General features: G+C 41.4%; 2 protein-coding genes across 2 annotated transcripts; both read right to left on the bottom strand.

Moving 5' to 3' along the window:
* Positions 1-3,570: 3,570 nt before the first annotated feature.
* Positions 3,571-5,097, bottom strand: F5891DRAFT_991401 (uncharacterized protein; the record flags this gene model as incomplete). Its single annotated transcript, XM_041378109.1, has 5 exons — positions 3,571-3,828; positions 3,883-4,266; positions 4,342-4,689; positions 4,777-4,788; positions 4,915-5,097. The coding sequence occupies 5 exons, from the start codon at positions 5,095-5,097 to the stop codon at positions 3,571-3,573; spliced, it is 1,185 nt and encodes a 394-aa protein (XP_041216099.1).
* An 844-nt stretch (positions 5,098-5,941) lies between these two features.
* On the bottom strand, positions 5,942-7,178 carry F5891DRAFT_1204187 (DHS-like NAD/FAD-binding domain-containing protein; the record flags this gene model as incomplete). Its single annotated transcript, XM_041368981.1, has 3 exons — positions 5,942-6,787; positions 6,849-6,925; positions 6,995-7,178. 3 exons carry the CDS (start codon positions 7,176-7,178, stop codon positions 5,942-5,944), a joined length of 1,107 nt encoding a protein of 368 aa, XP_041216098.1.
* Between the last annotated feature and the right edge of the window lie 6,758 nt (positions 7,179-13,936).

Here is a 13,936-nt window from a genome sequence, read left to right as displayed (position 1 = left end):
TGATCGTAACATTAGGATTCAGGAATGGGGGAGGATTTTGGAGTTGACCAATGAGTTTGTAGATATTTGATTTAAATTATTTCATTTGCTACCCATAATTTCAGTATATCAATCAGGCAGTATGCAAACTTTGTATAGCAAAAATATTTTTGATTGCTCTACCTTCAGCCATCTTAATCTAGTAAGATTTGATCATTCTATGAATCTAGCTGTTTTTTCAACTTATTTGGTTGATTTCTCTATAACATACCAGCTGTAACTTTATGGCTGTAAAACATCAAGTCAATCTTTAACACTTTAACAAGTGGTAGCATGATTCAACTCTGCTATTCCAACTTATTATCTTAGAAGATACATACTGGACAAGAAATTATATAAGCTGTTTCACATTTATGAACTTGTTGTCATGATTTCTACCCATTGCAGGACTGGCCTGAGATTTCTTAACTGCATTATACTTTGTTTCAAAAACTGCTGCAGCATATATGACATTTACATCATTGGAGCATGTTACAGCTCAAGTATGAAGCTTTGGGAAGTGAATTTTTAGTGCTAATCACATCTGTTTTACTATCTTAGAGCATGGAATGCATCATGGGTGTCACCTGTCCTAGACTCTTTCTTAGCCTACCAGTATTACTGTGGATCTGTAGATCTCTGATTTATGAGAAAGGTCATCTTCATAAATGAATTCTTAACATGATGATTTAAACCAAACAAAAGTAATACTATGGTAAGTGTACCATGTTTTCTTTGTTTTTATTTGAAACCATCTTCGTAGCTGACATTATAAAATCAGATTTGATCAAAATTCACTAGACTCAAAGTGAGACTCTGAGAATATCTGGGTGGCACGTGCTGTTTCAAAACATACAAATAAAGTTAGACTGCTTATAAAAGCTTGTTTGAACATTGCATTATACACCCTATGGCTATATATTATATATAACATCCCACATTCTTTAGCCATTCTGACTATCTCAGATCATGAAACATATCACTGGGATGCTATTGCACCAACTCTTAAGGAAGTTGGTGGTCGGGAACATGAGTTATGATCATTTTACTGCCGGCCATGTCTTGCTACCAAATATCTATATTGGGATGCCATAACCCTATTTGGGCAGGCTAGAATCTTATCAGAATGGCTCTATATGTATCATAGTCATGTAACTACATGGTCTTGAACCAATTTTGCAATATCTTTGGCCAACATGGGTGGATGTAGGGGGAGGAGAAAACATACAGCATCACAAAAAATTATTAGCAATCCAAAACTAACCCTATCATCTTCTGTGGCCTTTAAAATGGTGGGGAGAAAGTTGTTTGGATGTTTGCTGATGTTTATGACCTCTGGTGTCTAACCACCCCTGACTACCAGGTGCACCAAGCCCACCACCTCACAAGAAATTCCTGGTGTCTCAAGACTTGGTTAATCATCTTCTGTGGCCTTTAAAAAGGTGGGAAGAAACTTGTTTGGGTGGTTGCTGATGTTTGTGACCTTGGATATCAGATCATCTTCTGACCTCTAGATGCACCAAGCCCACCACCTCATAAAAAATTCCCGTTGTCTCAAGACTTGGCCCATTATCTTCTGTGGCCTTTAAAAAGGTAGGGAGAAACTTGTTTGGATCTTTGCTGATGTTTGTGACCTCTGATGTCCGGCCACTCCAAACCTCCAGGTACATCAAGCCCACCACCTCACAAAAAATTCCTGTCCTTTTAAAACTTGGTCCATCATTTTTGGTGGCCTTGAAAATAGTGGGAATAAACTTGCTTTCATGTTTTCTTCAGTATAGGACCTCCAGAGCCAGACCACCCCCTGACCTCCAGATGTATCAAGCCCACTATCTCACAAAAAATTCCTGACCTTTCAAAACTTTGTCCATCATCTTTTATGGCCTTCAAAATGGTGCAGAGAAAGTTGTTTGGGTATTTGCTGATGTTTGTGACCTCTGGTATCAGACCATCTCTGACCCCCAGGTGAACCAAGCTTCCCATCTCATAAAAATTTCCTGGTGTCTCAAAACTTGGTCCATCATCTTCCATATCCTTTAAAATGGCAGGAAGAAACTTGTCTTGCTATTTGCTATAGCATAGGACCTCTGATGTCAGACCACTCCTGACCCTCAGGTAAACCAAGCTCACCACCTCACAAAAAATACCTGGCCTTTCAAAAGTTGATCCATCATCTTCAGTGACCTTTAAAATAGTGTGAAGAAAGTTGTTTGTGTGTTTGCCACAGCATAGGACCTCCATCCAGACCACTTCCTGACCTTGTGGTGTACTACCTCACAAAAAATTCCTGGTCTTTCAAAACTTAGTCCATTATCTTCAGCAAACTTTAAAATGATAGAGAGAAACTTGTTTTGCTATTTGCTGCAGCATAGGACCTCTAGTGCCAGACCACCCCTGACCTCTAGGTGTACCAAGCTTACCACCTCACAAAAATTTGAAACTTCGTTTTTCTGCTTCAGTGGCCTTAAAAATGATGAGAAGAAACTTGTTTAAGTGTTTGCCTCAGCATGAGATCTTGGGTGTAAGGACATTCCTTCATTGCTAGATGCACCAAGCTTAACACCTTACAAAAAATTCCTGCTCTTTTGAAACTTGGTCCATCATTTTCTGTGGCCTTTAGAATAGTGTAGAGAAAATTGCTTTCATGTTTTCTTCAGTGTAGGACATCCAGTGCCAGACCACCTCCAACCTCCAGGTGTACTAAGCTGATCACCTTATAAAAAAATCCTGGCCTTTCAAAACTTGGTCCATCATCTTTATTAACCTTCAAAATGGTGGGTAGAAAGTTGTTTGGGTGTTTTCCACAGCATGGGACCTTCAGTCCAAACCACCCCCCAACCTCCAGATTTACTACCTTGCAAAAAATTCCTAGTCTTTCAAAACTTGGTCCATCATCTTCAAAAACCTTTAAAATAGTGGGTAGAAACTTGTTTGGGCTTTGTCCACAGCATGGGACCTCTGGTGTCAGACCACCCCCTGATCTTTGGGTGTACCAAGCTTACCATCTCACAAAAAATTTCTAGTCCTTCTAAACTTGGTCCATCATCTTGAGAAACATTTAAAATGATGGGGAGAAGCTTTTTTGGATATGTGTTGATGCACCTTCTATTTTTCCCCAGACCAACCCTATCTTTTCCCTTACACTCTATATCCACTTTCTAATTTCTGTCTGTTGCTGTTTCTGTCTCCTATTTTTTTTAGTGTCCTATCTGATGGAATAGATCACTATAATTCTATTACACTATGTTCTAAGGAACTTAGTGGTCAGAAACATGAGTTATGCTCATTTTACTGAGTATCATCTCATGTTTCCGTATTACCATATTAAGATGGTGTAACCCAATTGAAACACCTAGCATTCTTCACAAACAATTATATATGTCCTATAGTATTATAAACACATGATTTCCAGCCAATATTACAAAATATTAATATGCTGTGTACTAGGAGAGGAGGAGAAGATGGGTTGCGGCCTTAGAAAAATTGCTAGTGCTCCAAATCTTGGTCCATTGAATTCTATGACCTTACAAATAGTAAGGACAGGTGATAATGTTAGATAGCAATGGTAAATAGAAAACTGTCATCTACTATACTTGCCAAATCTGATACCTCATAAGAAATTTCTATTAGTTTACAACTTGGTGTATCATCTTCTGTGACCTTGAAAATAGTGGGAAGCATTTTGTTCAAATGATTGGTGATGTTGGTGATCACTGGTTCTGGTTGACCCCTTACTAGCATATCCACCATGTCTAGTACCTCATAAAAAATTACTGGCTGTTCATAACTTGGTGCATTATCTTCTGTGACCTTGAAAATAGTGGAAAGCATGTTGCTCAGATAGCCAGTGATACAGATGCTTACTATTTGCAGTTGACCCCTCACTAGCCTATTCACCATATCTAGTACCTCATAAAAAATTCCTAGAAGTTTACAACTTGGTGAATCATCTTCTGTAGGGTCAAGAGTAGTGGAAAGCAGTTGATTTGAAAGATTGGTGATGATAATCACTGGTTGTGGTTGACCCCTTACTAGCATATCTATCATATCTAGTATCTCATAAAAAATTACTAGTAGTTTGTAACTAAGTGCATCATCTTTTGTGACCTTGAAAATGGTGGGAAGCAGTTGATTTAGATGATTGGTGATATTGGTGATCACTGGTTGTAGCAGACCTTTCACCAGCATATCCACCATGTCTGATACCTCATAAAAATCACTAGCAGTGTAAAACTTGGTGCATATCTTCTGTGACCTCAAAAATGGTGAAAAGTATGTTACTCAGATGATCAGTGATGCAGGTGATCACTATTTGCAGCTCACCCTCACTAGCATATTCATCATATCTAGTGTCTTATAAAAAATTCCTAGAAGTTTAAAACTTGGTGCACCATCTTCTGTGACCTTGAAAATGATGGGAAGCAGTTGATTTGGAAGTTGCAGTTGATCCCTTACTAGGATATCCATCATGTCTAGTATCTCATAAGACATTCCTAATAGTTTATAACTTGGTGAATCATCTCCTGTAGCCTTCAGAATGATGGGAAGCAGTTGATTTGGAAGATTGGTGATGTTGGTGATCACTGGTTGTAGTTGATCCCTGACTAGCATATCCAGTATCTCATAAAAAATTGCTGGCAGTTTATAACTTGGTATATCATCTTCTATGACCTGGAAAATAGTGTGATGCAGTTGATTTAGATGATTGGTAATGTTGGTGATCACTATTTGTAGTTGACTCCTCACTAGCATACTCACTATATCTAGTGTCTTGTAAAAAAAATTTAGAAGTTTAAAACTCAGTGTATTATCTTCTGTGACCTTGAAAATGATGGGAAATAATTGATTTGGAAGATTGGTGATGTTGGTGATCACTAGTTATAGTTGATCCCTTACTACTGCACCTGCCAAGTCCAGCACCTTATAAAATATTCCTAGCAGTTTATGACTTGGTCCATCATCCTGTGTAACCTTGAAAATAGTGAAGAATAGTTGATTTGAATGATTAGTGATGTTGGTAATCACTGGTTGTAGTTCACCTCTTGCTGTCATATTCACTATGTCTAGTATCTCATACATAATTCCTAATAGTTTAAGACCAGGTGCATCATCTTCTGTGACCTTGAAAATAATAAGAAGCAGTTAATTTGGGTGATTAATGATCTTGGTGATCACTAATTAAAGGACCCCCAAAAAATACCTGCCAAACACTTGCATCTAGCAAATCCTGACTCAGTGCTTCAGTGGTAAATAGTCCTTATGAAGAACAAAGGTCAGGAATTCCTGCTGAGACTAAACCTCCTGCTCTTATATACTCTATGATTTAATATAGATGCACTGAGATGTGAAAGAATCAAACTGATCACATATAACAATCAGATTTTGAGCCTTCAAAACTGAAGAGATGACTGTTGAAATAGCTTCTGATGAAGTTCCATATGCCAAAGGCACTTTCACTACAAGGACTGTAATAAGGATAGAATTTGAAAAGATTGGTCTAGTATGAGCAATCAGAATCCTAATGAATGGCAAAATATCTACTGATATAATTCAACTCCTAATATTGATAGACAGATATGATTCATTTCTGGAAATTTGCTATAGTGATGAGTTTAATTTGAACTTGGGCAAAACTCAGTATGATTTTGAGATTATATTGCAAGGCAAACCCCATAACTAAAACTAAAACTAGCTACAATCATTATCATCCTCTACATTTGTAGTCAATACAGCATTTTAACATCAAAGTGAATGATTTGCAATGTGCTGATTTCTGTTGACAATTGAAGATTGCAACAGGCAATATTAATCCTCAAAGGATTTAATTGACAATCATTAACACAAAATACATCAACATAATACTATGAACTGGTGGAAAATAACAAAATGCTACAGTAAAATAAATTTGCTCTAAGCTACATAGCTAAAAATCAGGAAAATACCAAGGTGTCAGAGTCAGCAATAATTTGTGGTTATTACTATCATCATCTTCACCATCACCTTCTTCTTCCTTTCCTTCCTCATTAAGCACCAGGCTCCTGGGTATTAGCATAGTATTGCTGGCAGGATTATGAATGGCATCTTGATGGGCAGCAAGAATAATGCTTCCAAAAAACTCTTGCAAGTCTAGGGCCAAAGATACTTGGAAGAGATCTTGAATTCCAGTTCTCTCCAAAGTAGATGTATCCAGATTCAGCAGGATAGATGCAGGAATTCCTTCCTGAGCTCTGGAATGTGCAGCTTGGGTGATTTGTTTGGTGATACCAGGAAGGTTGGAGTGAGGAATAGGATGAACACCCACAGCCAACACTACATCCACAAGGTTCTCATCATGAGCTAGAACTGAATGCAAATTTGGCTGCTCCTCTTTACAAACCACAATATTTGGACGTCTAATGCCATGATGTCCAAAACTATGGGTGAATGTTGGACAGTCAGTGCATATAGGAAGTCCATCTGAGAGAGACTGATCCAAAAATATGGCTGATGGTGCCACATTGTCACAAGAAGTGCAAGACATCTGGTCCAGACGTCCTAGCAATGGAATGCATCTTGGACAATCAGGTGTCCCTATCTGAAATGAGTTGGGAACTCCAAAGGACAACAGTCCAGTGGTTTTTTCCATGGCATCAATATTTTGAGTGTAGACTCTCAAAAGATTGCCACGGCGGTCCAGAGAGTGAATAGCCTGATAAAGCAGGTTTTTGATAGGTGCTCTCTTTAGATGGTGCATCATGGTCTGGAACACTAATGATGACTTGGTGGGTTCCTGCAAAAGAAGTAATATATAAGATGTTCCCAAAGACATCTAGAAACTTTATATTATGCACCTGCCATATTATGGGAAGCAGTAATTCAAAAGGATGAACTGGAAATTCAGATGCAGCAGGAACAGATACCCCTGGACCTATAGAGAGTGTACAATGAAACAGAGTTTCTTAAGCATAAAACTTTTAAAAGATGAACTAGATCATACCACAAATGACAATCAGATTTTTAGCATTTAAGATAATATCCAACATCTTCTGAACCTCTTCACCTTTAGAGGTCTTTGAGACAAAATTGTTTTGGGCAATATTGACAATAGATGGAGAAGAGGATTCAGCATGATCAACTGATGAAGGTGGAACATGGTGTTTTCTAGAACGGCGCTGTTGCATGACTGGGCTAAAGCTTCTGGATCAGCATATTCATCTAGAATTACTACAGTTGAGCTGCCAGAATTACCTGACTTTCATAATGGTCTTCAATGCAAATGCTTTTGTGAATTCCAAGTTGGATCGATGTACATGTGAGAAATTCAGATTTGAAAGTCCATCCATGGCCATCATGACAAATAGACCACAAGACCAGCTATCTTTTTGTTTTTGATCATCTGGTGGAGTGTGATGAACAATCTTCCAGTCTTTGAATCTGTGTTCAAGTGATTTGATCTCTGGATATGTTTCATATCTCAGCCAATGCTCTAGGCCAGCAGCAGCATGCTGCAAATTCTGATAGCAAAATTATGATATCAGATGCCTAGATATTATAGGTGGATTAAAAATTCTACTGACTTTTTGAGCCCAAGTGGGATGGATTCCCAAGCTATCAAAGAAACCTATTTCATGGGCTGACCAGTCCACCCAACCCAGGACCCAATGAGAGGGACTGCCTCCACATAGAGGAAAAGCCCAACGTCTGGAGTCAAGTATTTTTTTTTTGGTTATCTAAGTTTAAGAAGTTGGAACAAAATCCAGTTTAATATAAATATCTGCTTAAAAAACATACTGACCACAGAAACAATGTTTTCTAGAGTTGTCCCACATGAAGTTTTTCTATGTATCAAGCGGGGGACCAGTGAACTGATCAAGATATATCCAGCTGTAGTCAAAATGCTGTGCTGCTCAATAGATACCAGATTGGCATATGCATTCATGACTGTTCCATTGATCCTCTGGTGTTTATTTTGCAGGCAATCAAGGTCTTCATCTATGAGCTCAATGCCTCCTATGTAGCGTGATGATAATCGGAGTGAGCTGTTCAATACTGTACTGGATGCTTGTGGGAATGGGAGTATCACATCTTCTGTTTTTGTTTCTTGCTTGATCCTACCCTGGTTTAAGGAAGATGAAAAAGTTAGTGGATCAACATCTGGCATGATTGAGGAACCCTTGAAAATGACAAAGTAGACTGAGATAGATGATGTATGGCTACATGCAACCCATGGTTTAATAAAATCTAGTACATCTGCTGACTAAGAATCCAAGTTTGGACATCTGCAAATCTGGACATGAGGCTTGAGGTCCTAAACATAACATAGTAGTGTCTTATTATGTAGATGGAAGAAGCTCTGGTGGATGACTGGTTATGGTATGAATCTCTGGTTCCAAGTTAATGTTTGACTACATGCATACTTAGCCTATCACATTGTAAAAAATGGCTGATGCTTTAATATTTAGTCAATGATCTTTTGTGACCTTTAAAATAGCAATGTCTGTCTACAGCCTTGCTGGACATTGGACTCTGGACATCACCTAACGACCTCCAGACATCTTCTGGTAACCTTCGGACATCTTTCAACAGCCTTCAGAAGTTAGGGACATGTACTGGGGTAAGGGGCTCAGCACATGAGCTGAAGCCAAGCCCTTTAGATTTGACCCTTGAGTATGTTCTTAACAGAGACCAATGGTAATAGAAAATTGTCAACTACCATGCTTGCCAAGTCTGATACCTCATGAAAATTTTCTAGTAGTTTACAACTTGGTGCATCATCTTCTGTGACCTAGAAAATGGTGGTTAGTTAGGTTAGTTAGGGGGTAAAAACGCTGGTGGGCGCACAAGTAACTGAAGAGATAAACTAGAAAAAATACCCCCGGCTACTAGGTAGTCTGAGGTGGTATTTCGAGTATGGTACTCTCATCAGTTTTCTAGCTGGTTAAATAGGAGGGGACACACATATTCGAGAGGAGTATGTGTCTGAGTACGAAGGTTTTATCGAAGATAAGAAGTATCGTATCATGTCTAATAATGTTATCAACGTTAATAAGCCTAAAAGTATTTTTAGTGCCGCAGCAGGTGGCCGAAGGCCGCCATTAAAAATCTCTCACAGATGTCAAACTCTATAAAAAGGTAAACAGGCGTACACAATCTACAATGAGTAAGAGGCAAAAATAGTTTGATCCGAGTCTGGACCGAAGGTCTAGACCTATTACGTAATAGAAGTTCCATAAACAAATATCGGAACGACAACCGGTCACGTGACATCTGTCACAAGGACCTGATTACGAATAGAAGAACTATTAATAACGTTACGTATTTTTAAACAACGGTTAGTTAGACCGTAAGGCGGTTAGGCTAGTTAGGGTTAGGGCTTAGGAAGTTAGGTTAAGTTAGTTAGGCTTAGGGGGGCTTCCTTGAAAAAGCCATGTACGGGAACCGATCAGTTCCGTACAGCCATCTCTGGCTCCTAGCGTCATATCGTAAAAATGACCGCATACGTATAAAGACAACATTAAAAGTGTCCGAAGCATTAAAATTAGATAAAGAATATATATAGATTTCTACCCGCGCCGCTTTTCCGGCGCTAAGCTTTATAGGAAGTCACCACACATCGGGAGCCGTTACCTCCACTATGCACAGTGCCCGCCAGCACAAGTTGCGTAAACATACGCGCATGACTGAACCCAGTAGGAGTAGCTCCCTTCTGGTCGATGTCAATTCACCACTTAGCCCGCCATCCTTTGCATTAAAGCAAGGCAAATCTCCCGGAGGAAACCCGCCGGACGGAGAGGACTTTCGAACTTAGCTTCACCCTCGTTCGTATGGTTGCGTTACCTGCACTTAGGGACCCTCCGTAGGGCTTCGCTGTGGCGCGCACGCTAAGTGTATATCTATATTTCAACAGGAGGAATAAAATCGTCCTGTTCTAATGCTATTTTGAGGAGGGAATTTCTCCAGAGTGATGCTAGATCGGCAAAATTTTGTGTTCTTTTGCGCGATACAAGCCACCTTGCATTTCCCATTACATAATTGCCAAGATCTAATATCGCGGCCGACTCGGCTTTAACGCTGCCTACTACACTAACGTCCCTAATCAAAAGTGCTTCCCGTGGGAGGCCCAGATGTTCGAGTACGTCAGGAGCCGGAGCGTGAGCGGGCACGAGCCATTCGGTCAATCTATCTTGGTACACCGGTGTGTTTTGCGTTCCATACACACCGGACACGAAATCGTTCCTATAACGATTTAGCTTATGCATAATGGTATCCTCTAAGCTTTTAATGCTGAACCAATCCCATGCGGTATTAAATTCGGTTTTGACTACAAGAATGGGATCCTCTGATACCGCTCTTGTCAATAGACGTGCTTCCCATTTTTTGGTAGCGTACTGTCTAGACCAGTTATTAATAACCGATGCCGGATAGCCTCGCGATATGTAAACACAGCATAGATCTGAGATCGCGGTCCGGTAGTATTCTATTTTACTGGACAAAGTGGCTAGGCGGCTTAGCTCACCTATGAACGTGCCTTTCTTCACGTCATATGGGTGTGCTGAGTCCCAGGGGATTCGTTCGAAATGGTTTAGTCTCTTACGATAAGGCATGTGTTCTACGTTGTTAGTGAATGGATCACGATACACAAACATGTCTAAAAATACAGCGTGATGCTGAGAGACTTCCCAACCGATTTGGCAGCCTTCTAAAACAAGATTATCGCGCATATAATTATACGCTTCTATTTCTGAATTAGCTTCGACTAATGCGAACACGTCATCTATATACCGTCTATAGAACAGTAATTTGTTAAGATTAGGTACAATGAGCGCTTCATGGAAATGCCCGAATAAGTTTGCAACATCGGGGGAGCACGCTACGCCCATGGCTAAGCCACGGGTTTGTTTGTACGTTTGTTCGCCAAATTGGACGATAAGGTTATTTAAGGCAACTTCTAATGCGAGTTCGAGCATATGGCGTGGAATAGGTTCGGGATCAATAGCGTAATGCTCGTCCCATAGGTCTAAGACCGCCTCGATACCTTTGTCGACAGGAACGTTGGGGTAGAAAGCTACCACATCGCCGGTGACAATATAGAATTTACGTTTGCCTGATATCTCGTTAAATTGATTAAGAAGCTGAGCTAACTGCTTCGACCCGCCAAGAATATATGGAGATGATTCTATTATGGGTTTGAGATATTTTGAGACGAATTTAGCAGCGGGGTTCTGCATTGCAGAATGGCAAGGTACGATCGGCCTAAATTTGGTCGGTACCTTATGTATTTTTGGAATACCGTAAAACTTTGGGAGTTTAACACGCATATGAGCGTCATCCTCAGTTTCGCCTTCCTCCACCCCAACAATAAATTGTTGTAAGAACGCACTTAGCTGCTGGTGCCCTAAAGCATTTGCCGCCAAGTCGCTTAACGCGAGTATGGAAATTCGTTGTCTCGATAGTATGGCTAGACGAGTTGCATCGTCAATTATTTCATAGTCTAGTCTATTACTTAATAGTTGCATACATTGATCCTTGTACCAGTTAACCGTTACGACGCAAGCGCCTAGATTTTTATCCGTTGGAAGAACCAAGCAATTGTGTTCTATCAACCAGCGGTAGATTCGGCCTCGTGGAACTGTGGTTTCAAGTTCGTTGATTTTAGGCGGTATAGCGCTCAGGGTACAATTCCTGACATAGTCGCGACCGGCACTAATGGCGGATTCTATTCCTTGGTAAGGGATCGGATCACAGGGCACACGCTCTTTAATAATCCGATAGTCTGGGTCAAAGGGTCTGTCTTCGTAGTTCCCATGGAAAGCTTTATAAATAAAGCGGAGTTTCCATCTTAGCCTGTCGGCGAAGTCTTCATACGCATCTAACAATAACTTAGAGTTTTGAAGCGTGGGGAACATATATTTATACGATAGACTTAATTCACGAAGAATCGAAGAAGAAGTTTCATCTATTTGGACACCAGGTCCTACATGTACATACGATCGATATCTACTCGCCTCTAGTACGTTAAGAGGCACGAAAGTGTGCAGTATCCGAACAGCGCTATCAGGGTTTAATTCTAAGATAAGATCGGGCCAAGATGATGGGTGATCGTACCTGATAGGTTGCGTGAGGAGCCAGTCTTCTACTTCTCGTTGCCATGCTTCTTTCCCTTTCCGGACGGCTTCCCCTTGGTCTTCTTCTTGCCGGCGTTCTGGGCAGCGGCTTCGGCCTTGGGTTTGTCCTTCTTCTCCTTTCCTTTGCCGCCCTTGGACTTGGCGGCGTTCTAGATGGAGTTGGGTCAGTTGAGTCGATAGAGGGACCGAGGTCCGTACCTTCTTGACCGGCCCCTTGGAAGCGGGGCCAGAAGCATTTTTTAAGGCAGCAGCGACAGCCTTGTCGACAAGAGCCTTAACGCTCTTGTTGGAGGAGGATGGTCCCGCGTTTACAGCGGTTGCGTCACCCATCTCCACGTCTGCCTTGGCTTTCAAGACTTTTTTAGCCGCTTGAGTTGCGGCGTTCCTATCTTCGGCGGCTTGTGCTAACATAACGATGCGCATTCCGATAGATGGCAAGTCTAAAATAAGTCGTCTAACGACTTCTTTCGTCCGGGGGCTTTCACGCCAGGCTACTATTTTAAGTTGCCCGGGTTCGGTGTCCATGTCGACGTCGCCGTCGACCGGGTTTTCACCTTCCCCCGCCTCTGCCCACACCGGTTCGCGTACGTGATCCTTGATCTGAGCGTACCGGGCTTTGACAATGTCCACCAAAGGTGGGACGAAGACCTCGGGTGCCAGCCGAGAGCGCACGGACTGCACCTCATTGTTCTTCAGCGTGATAGCTGTCGTGAGGGCGCCCTTTTTGAAGTCCTTTAGGCCGGTTTTAATGGCCGCCAGTTGTTCGCCTTGCGCAGCAAGGAACTCTTTGCTCGCCTGGAGCTTAGGTTCCTTGGTCCCTTCGATGAAGGGTGGGAAGGTCCCCTTTGCCTCGTGCTCTTGCAACTTCCTCAGAGAGGAGTCAAGAGTGACGGCGCGGCGAGCGTCATCGGCAAGGGTGTTGAGCTTCGTCCGAAGCAACTCCCGATATTCCTGCTCTATGGTCAAGATGACCTCGGAGACAGAATCGACGAAGGACAGGGCCGAAGCCCTTTCCTTGCCGGGATCCGCACTGTTCGTGGCAGCGAACGCGGCGGCGGCAACACCAGGTGAAGTCACTCTGGTGGCCGGGTAACGAGGAATGGGATGGTTCATAGCGTGCGGTAAGAATGGATTGGTTAGGGGGTAAAAACGCTGGTGGGCGCACAAGTAACTGAAGAGATAAACTAGAAAAAATACCCCCGGCTACTAGGTAGTCTGAGGTGGTATTTCGAGTATGGTACTCTCATCAGTTTTCTAGCTGGTTAAATAGGAGGGGACACACATATTCGAGAGGAGTATGTGTCTGAGTACGAAGGTTTATCGAAGATAAGAAGTATCGTATCATGTCTAATAATGTTATCAACGTTAATAAGCCTAAAAGTATTTTTAGTGCCGCAGCAGGTGGCCGAAGGCCGCCATTAAAAATCTCTCACAGATGTCAAACTCTATAAAAAGGTAAACAGGCGTACACAATCTACAATGAGTAAGAGGCAAAAATAGTTTGATCCGAGTCTGGACCGAAGGTCTAGACCTATTACGTAATAGAAGTTCCATAAACAAATATCGGAACGACAACCGGTCACGTGACATCTGTCACAAGGACCTGATTACGAATAGAAGAACTATTAATAACGTTACGTATTTTTAAACAACGGTTAGTTAGACCGTAAGGCGGTTAGGCTAGTTAGGGTTAGGGCTTAGGTTAGTTAGTTAGTTAGGTTAGTTAGGTTAGTTAGGTTAGTTAGGGTTAGTTAGGGTTAGTTAGTTAGGGTTAGTTAGGTTAGTTAGGGTTAGTTTAGTTAGGGTTAGTTAGT

Source organism: Suillus fuscotomentosus (genome assembly GCF_016647785.1).
Source record: "Suillus fuscotomentosus strain FC203 chromosome Unknown F5891scaffold_647, whole genome shotgun sequence".
In the NCBI taxonomy this organism is placed as follows: Eukaryota; Fungi; Basidiomycota; class Agaricomycetes; order Boletales; family Suillaceae; genus Suillus; species Suillus fuscotomentosus.
Note: the sequence above shows the minus strand (reverse complement) of the source record. Positions and strands in the feature narration are given on the sequence as shown.